Here is a 7664-nt window from a genome sequence, read left to right as displayed (position 1 = left end):
CTCTCTCTCTCTCTCTCTCTCTCTCTCTCTCTCTCTATATATATATATATATATATATATATATATATATATATATATAATAAAAAACATTGTACAAAGGCACAAGTACTCTACACAAAAGGTATCAGTGGTAAGTGCTATAAGCATAGGCTAGAAAACATTTTCTTGACAAATTAGCATAGTTATTAGTGGGTGCTATTAGGCACGGACTAGAAAACATTTATTTTTATTTTTTACAAAAAACTGCTGCTTATATTAAGAGATTAGAAAGAGACAGGTTACAACATGTTGAGAGCTCTAATGAGTACAATGTCCATGCACATGACATGCAGTTCCGAAAATGTAGGCCCCGAGCTTGCCTTAACTTTATTGAGAAGTTTCTCTAGTTGTGTATCCAGCTTTTCCCTCTTTTCCCTGAGTGTGACTTTCAAAAAACATAGAGTGCTTTGATGAGCAACGCATCCTTGGAGATGACGGACTCTCTCATCTCTTCAACAGTTCCTGAATTTGCTGTGTCATCTGGTCCACTTGCTTTCCTTTAGCTTTTTTATGTAGACGATGAAGCTTGGCGTCCAGGTCTTTTATCCGTCTTTGTATGAATCTTTCACCTACATGTATCAAGTTCTCTTTCGGCCTGAAACTGTTAGTAGGCATACTATTAAAAATGGAATCAAGTCTATGTAACCACAAGCACCATAACAGTTCAGTTCTCAAGACAGCCCCCATGTTCCAAGGTGCAACCGATGCCTTCTCCAAGTAACAAGTTTTTCCAGCCAAGGGTGTAGCCAGTCCATAGCTGAATGCAATTGGCCAATGACTCGAAACATTTATTTGCAATAGGGCAGTGCATGAAAATGTGCAGGTCATCCTCAACCTCCTTGCATCTGTGGCACTTCCCATCCCCTATGTTAAGTCTGAGGGCTTTAAGCTGGGTCCAAATAGCTTTGAACATAACCAACCAAGCTAGGCATGCTTCTTTAGTTCCACATATTTATTCCATAGGGCAGTGCATAAAAATGTGCAGGTCATCCTCAACCTCCTTGCATCTGTGGCACTTCCCATCCCCTATGTTAAGTCTGAGGGCTTTAAGCTGGGTCCAAATAGCTTTGAACATAACCAACCAAACTAGGCACGCTTCTTTAGTTCCACATATTTATTCCATAGCTTACCAAACAGAAAATACCATTGTGATCTGTCCAGAAGGATTCCCCATCTCTTGTTTAAAGTGCAATGGATAGGATCACTCCTATGTTTGGGGGGAATAGGGAGTAGTCCTTTTTTATTCTTCCATTGGAAAGCTTTGTGAGCTGATTCTTACCCCAATAAGGTCTAATTCTGCATATGAGACATTATAGTCTCTGATCAGATCAGCTATGGACATCCAAGAGTTGATGTCTTTAATTGATAGCAGCCAGGTGTCCGATTGGCACCATAAGCTGATTCTTACCCCAATAAGGTCTAATTCTGCATATGAGACATTATAGTCTCTGATCAGATCAGCTATGGACATCCAAGAGTTGATGTCTTTGTCCCAAATATCCCACCAACAATAGATTCCTTTCCTATGCATCCTCAAAGCTGCTTCAACTTGGGCATTATCAATTGGGGGGAGGGGAATGCTTGGCCACCAGATGGAGTCTCTCCCATGTATACCCCATGTATAACTAGGCTTCTCAGAAAAGATAAGGTGAATCTTGATAGCATTCCAAGCCGACCAAAGCGAATGGACCAGTTGGCTTTCACCAAGTATTTGCTAGCCATAATTATGAACGGGAGAAGCTTCTTCCACTTGGACTAGAAAACATTTATTAACAAATCCTACAACTTAGAGCATTGAATTTTTCTTCTTCCCTTTAATAATTTGTGAGTTTTGAAACTAAAATACACCTAACATATGCCTTAACGTTTGCTATTTGTTTTATATTGAGAAAACAAAATTTACATTCTACATGTGAGTACATTAAAAGAATGTGATTTGTATATTAACTATTGAAAGTCAGACCAACAACATATATATATATACTTTATTGTTTTAAAAAAAAAAGAATGCGATTCAAGATAACAGAAGGTGATATGAAGGGAAAATAAGTCCCCGCACGACAATTCAATAATTTAAATCTTTTTCTCCCACAATGTCACGTTTGCAATCACACTTTCGCTCCCTAATTATAATCTTGAATCATTATTATAAGCTTAAATAAGTTTTACTTGGTTGAGTACAGTCCGAATGGTGCCTACATTATGTGAAAGGAAAATCTCAAAGGGACGGGGTACAAACAGAGAAAATTAACCTAGCATTGTGTAAGCGTGTGTGTGTGTTTTTTTTTTAGGAGATGGAGTGTCGTCTCCGTCGAGGGGCTGGTTTATTTTCGGACGCAAGCTTGGTGGGCAGCTTAGAAGCAGCAAAGAGGCCCATTCTACCAAAGCGCCGTGAGATTAACGAAAAGAAGCCGCCGCCGCCGCCGGCAGAGTTGACGGCGACTGCAGGTGGCCTTGTCACCAGCTCCTGCTTGAGTGCCCCATTCTCCTTTTCGAGGTCGTTCACACGCAGGCGAAGCCGGGCCACTTCCAGCTTAAGCTCTCGGTTGTCCCTTCGCAGATTAGAGTAGGGATCAATCCTCGGGGAGGTCCCAAGTGCCAAGTGCGCTCCCCCGCTCATCCTGTGCTGCTGCCTCCCATAGAAAACGCCCCCATTCGCCGGCTGGAACTGCTGATCATCGGTCGCCGTGGACCCCGCCATCGCGTTGCGCATCCTGAGCTGCTCGAAGAAGAGCACCTGCACGACCAGCTGCACCGGTAGCCGCTCGTTCTGCGCCGCGTGAGTGCACGCCTCTTGCGAGAGCTTCTGGCAGTCCAGAAGCTTGCACATCTTCTTGCGCTCCAAATCTGACAGCGCGGGATGCGCCTGCAAAACCCCAACAACCCCCCCCCCCCCCCCCCCCAAAAAAAAGAGACAAAATTATCAAATATAACATATGAAAATGGGAATTGGACACGAGACTTCACTTTAAAAGAAAAACGAAGGCCCAGAACGAAACTTGCCCTTCATTTTTGACACTTTAGAAACCCATTCTTCACTGTACAGTTTCCTTCAGGCGGTCTTTGAAACCCAGTTTGGTAAGGTGGCCGCTGTACATCCACTGTTCAATGGCCTAGGTTAATATTTGCTCCCAAGGGAGATTGCAACCTACGATGTTTAGAGGAAAATTATTGCCCCACGCCTACTTGCCAATCCTTTGTACATCGATCGTTCAATGGCCTGTGTTAATATTTGATCTCTAGGGAGTTATGCAACCTATGATGGTTAGAGGAAAATCTTTAAAAAATTATTGCCATAATGGCTTATGGCTTAGCTCCGTGTCTAGGAAAGGAGGGCATCGGAAGTAGGGATGGGGCATCGGCCATCTTGGCTAGCGGCGCGACCACTCTAGCTAAGAATGGTGCTAGTGCAAATCTCCCCTCCCCTCGGTCCACAAGATGGGGTGGTGTGAGTAGAAAAACAGAACTCCTACAAAGGAGTAGATGTGTAAATCCCTTAAGTATTTAGTGTCCAAATATGTTCCCTTTAAACCTCATAGTAACCTTACCTTTCTCATGAAACTACTACTTTACCTTTGCCACCACTTGCTCATAGATACATAATCCATAAAGCTAGAAAATATGAACTTGGATTTTGGGGGTCATGAAAGATGCCTATGATTTATCCAATAAAAAAGCATTTGTGGTTGATTATTAAACGTGAACCTCGAAGAGTGTTGAAGATTCATATAGAGTGTTTTATCCCTACCTACTATTTGGATGCTCATGTATGGGCAAGGAGAGGATGTGTAAAGGGAATGGGTGTGCAAGGTAGGTCATCCAAATTCCATGGACCTACCCTTCATAAGAAAACCAAAACTTAAGTGTTTCCAATACAAGGTGACAAGGCCATAATTCATGAAGGTAGAAAACATATAAACTTGTAGACGTGATATATCTCTCATGTATGTATGTATTAAGTCAAAATCCTTTTTTCTTAAGCACACAAAGCCCCGAGTACCACAAAGAAGGTGCCACTTTTCTATATACGTACTAATTGGGATGTATTAGAATTTCATTGAATTATATATACCTAGTGAGATTTATTTTTTATTTTTTATTTTTTATTTTTCAGTTGTTGAGGAGCAATGCTCCAATTTGAAGCCTTCGGAGGGCATCAAAGCCCTTCAAACTATCTAGAGAAGGCTTCCTACAAAATAGGGTTACAAAAGAAAACCACCATTTTAAATTTTGTTTCTAAATTTCATACATGTATATTATACATTTTGAAGGTCAACCTTAATTTATAGCTTTCAAATTGAAAGTTAGGGTAGGCCTTCAAATTTAGGGCCTGTTGAGAAAGAAAACACACACTTTCACGCCTTTGTGGAGTGGTGGGTCAGGACTCGGAATCAAAGAAAAGAAAGGACGCCTCGTTAACCCCACCCCCAGCTATTATTAAACCCCACCCCCAGCTATTATTAAATGTACAGATGCAAGAGGGCAAACAAGGACTATTATTAACTATAACTATAATAATAATAATGGAATGAAAAGAGAGCTGACCTTGAGAAAGATATCGATTGCTCGGTAAAGGCCATCATCAAGCACGCGGGCATATTCGGGAAGGAGCTCAGCAAGGGACACGAACTTGGAGGCCTTGAGGTTAGTGTCGGGGGCAATCTCAGCAAGGTACATGTCGATAAGCTTGGCCACCTTCATGATCCCGCGCTGCGAAGGGGACCCAAAATCGTCGGGTTCATACATGGCCGCCGCCTCTTGTCCGCTGCCCGCGGACGCCTCCTCTTGCTGCTGCAGATAGGTCACCAGCACGCGCTGCACAACGTCCGCATCGAAGAGGCCGTCCCCCGCTACTCCGCCCGCGTGGTGTGAAACGCATGCTGGTATGAGAAGGTCGTCCACACTTGCGTTTTCTAACTGGGCACCCACCCTCCTCTCTAGGTCCAGCCTGCAGGCCACTGTGGTGTCCCATATGATGGCAGTCCTGAGTAAGCCCAGTAAAAAATTTGTGGAAAATATGTTTTTCTCCTGTGGCAGCATGCTAACGATACTTTCCACCAATATCCTCTGCTCATGCTCCATAGCTTTGCTGCTCGTTAACCCATCTATGGTTAGCTTAACCTTATAAGATTTAGCGTCATAATTACCCTTCTTGCTCAAAGGTTTGAGTGTTTTCTGTGCATAATGGATTAATGCTCCTCCTAAGCTTTCATTTCTAATGCCCCTGGACTTCATTGCTGAGAGCAATCTTTGGAATAGATCAATTCTTAAATCAGAAATTTCATCAGCCCACCATTCGATTATGGCTTTGCAGTTAGTGGGGGCTGGGTTAATGGGAGGGGTATTAGAGACGTCATTTAGGAGTTGATTAGAGCGGCCAGAGCTGGTGAAAGCAGAGACGATGTGGTCCTTAACCATGTCTTCTTTGCAGACCTTAGAAGCGATGGCATCAATGCATCTGTTAACCAGCTTAACCTCTTCTGCGTGCTGCAAGATAGGCCCACATGCATGCAAGACTGCAGCTGACTTCTCAATGCTTTCTAGAACAACCTCGTTCAGAAAGGCTTCTGTGCGGCTAACCAGATTCTCTTCACCATAGTCTTCTGTCATCTCCAAGAACTCGGCTGCGCAGCGCAGCTCGGCTACATTGCCTGTTGTGATCTCGAAATTTATCCCATAACTAAACTTGGCTGCTAGCTCAAACACGTCTGGCCCTCCTGGAAACTCTGAGAAATCTAGCACGGGATTGGCTATGGCGTCTGTCTCGCTCAGCTCCTCTGCCAACCTCCTTATCCTCCCACTCCTTGATAGCAAGGGGAACTGCAATTAACCCAAAACATTAACTCTAATCAGGCAAGTTAATTATCCCTGATTAGCAGATACTTAATGGAGTGTATGCCCGGCCCTGGCATTACATGCATATTACTTTCACAATTACTTTTACAAACCTCTTATTAATACTTAGCATTGAACTTCTTCTTAATACTTAGCATTGCCTGCCTTATACTACTTATCATATTTGCAGAAGTGTAAGCTTATACTACTTATCATATTTGCAGAAGTGTAAGCTTATATATCTACCTTGTGAAGGGAGAAGTTAACCCCATCCACGTTGATCGCTATGTCACTTTGCACATCAGCGAAATTGCTGCAACCACAAGATAAACCCACATAAATCAGTTCCGACTCTGCAAATATTGGCCAAAAATATAACACAAAAAATTCAAAATAGAGGACCCTAGCATGGAAGAAGAGGACGAATTATTTCTCCTACAATAAATTTTCAGAACCATCTAGCTAGCGAATTGGCGTGATGAAAGATGAAACGTGCATGCTTAGCCTCCATTTAGCACTTAAATTTAATGGGGCGAATTAAAATTTGAACGGTTAAAATGCACCTAAAGGAAAAAAAATAAAAATAAATGACTTAGTATTAATTACCCTGCTGCATTTCGCTTGCTTGTGAAATTAGAGTTGGAGTTTCTCCTGGGGAAAGGAAATTTCTCCGATTTTGTTACTGCAGCCATGAGACTGGGCGCAGATTTGGTATTGATTAATGATGGTGAAGAGGTGTGAAGCTAGTAATTCAATCTCTTCATCGAGCTTAAGTGAGCTTACTGCTTGTGACTCGTGAGGATGCAAAGTCCTCCACTTACAATGAATCGCACAAGCACGCAACACGAGAACTTATGCGGGTTCCAACACTGATAAATTATTGTATTCTGGGATTTCCTGGCCATATCTCCATTGGAGCTAAAGATACCCACAAGTAATTAACTGTATATTAATTCGAATGTTTGTCACCCCTCATTAAGTAATGTTTTTGCAACATGCCCAACGAAAGACCTGCAGGAAGACTTTCCGGAAATGGCACCTACAGCTCCTTAAAAAACCCTAAGACTGGGAGAAAGGCCACTTCAACTGTAATAAAGAAGGTGAACCTTTGCAATCTCTATCCTTTGACAAGACCACACAACTTATGTAATTTAGTGTTACAGTTCTTAGAAGAGGGGGCAGAAAAGATGGTGAGAGCATCTTCTAGTACAAATGAACGTATGTGTAAAGATGAGTATGATGGAACAAATCAGCTCCAAGGTTAGATTTCGAATTGACGTGAATATCATAATCAAAGAGGCGACCAACAAATTTAGTGAAGTAAATAATCAAAATTAGCGCAAGGTATAGTGGATTAGTAGAGCTAAAATGGGATTACGGTAAGGCAAGCCAACAAGCAAATGGGAATTAAAGGGCACACAATTGAGCTCTACAGGTGAAGACAGCTACTCCGCTAGGCTTAAAATCCGTCAAAAAGCTCGTTTTGAAGAAGAAGACGTATTCTACGCCACGAGCATTAATCGTGCAGCACTGCTGCACTCTGCACTCGTAGTATACACTAGTATTAGTCTTTAGAGATACCCCTATTATAGGTGTAGAGGCCAGAACATCCCATCATCTTTTGCCACGTGGGTGCGTATCCTTTGCCAGCTCATACTGCGGGCCCCACATCAAAGCAGAAACCACGTGCTGGGACAAAGCTCGTGAGTGCAGGCATGCAGGCTTGTACTTGGTGTTTTGCCTCTTTCTTTGTTCTCTCCCCAGTCAAACGTTAACTCATAAGCCATTGA

General features: G+C 42.5%; 1 protein-coding gene across 1 annotated transcript; it reads right to left on the bottom strand.

The window, feature by feature from the left end:
* Positions 1-2171: 2171 nt before the first annotated feature.
* LOC147630751 (BTB/POZ domain-containing protein At5g48800-like) lies at positions 2172-7434 on the bottom strand. Its single transcript, XM_086810729.1, has 4 exons — positions 6481-7434; positions 6121-6187; positions 4585-5859; positions 2172-2905 (listed from the first exon to the last, which is right to left on the bottom strand). Exons 1-4 carry the CDS (start codon positions 6564-6566, stop codon positions 2327-2329), a joined length of 2007 nt encoding a protein of 668 aa, XP_086666855.1. The 5' UTR covers positions 6567-7434; the 3' UTR covers positions 2172-2326.
* Between the last annotated feature and the right edge of the window lie 230 nt (positions 7435-7664).

Source organism: Cibotium barometz, chromosome 16 (assembly GCF_041138505.1).
Source record: "Cibotium barometz isolate CiBa-2024 chromosome 16, ASM4113850v1, whole genome shotgun sequence".
Lineage (NCBI taxonomy): Eukaryota > Viridiplantae > Streptophyta > Polypodiopsida > Cyatheales > Cibotiaceae > Cibotium > Cibotium barometz.
This window is presented reverse-complemented; position numbering and strand designations above follow the sequence as displayed.

Excerpts from the sequence above, each read along its gene's own strand:
- LOC147630751 (XM_086810729.1), bottom strand. The coding sequence starts at position 6,566 with ATGGCTGCAGTAACAAAATCGGAGAAATTTCCTTTCCCCAGGAGAAAC. Across the intron at positions 6,188-6,480 it reads AGCAAGCGAAATGCAGCAGG|CAATTTCGCTGATGTGCAAA; the intron begins GTAATTAATACT and ends TTGTGGTTGCAG. Across the intron at positions 5,860-6,120 it reads TTAACTTCTCCCTTCACAAG|TTCCCCTTGCTATCAAGGAG; the intron begins GTAGATATATAA and ends GGTTAATTGCAG.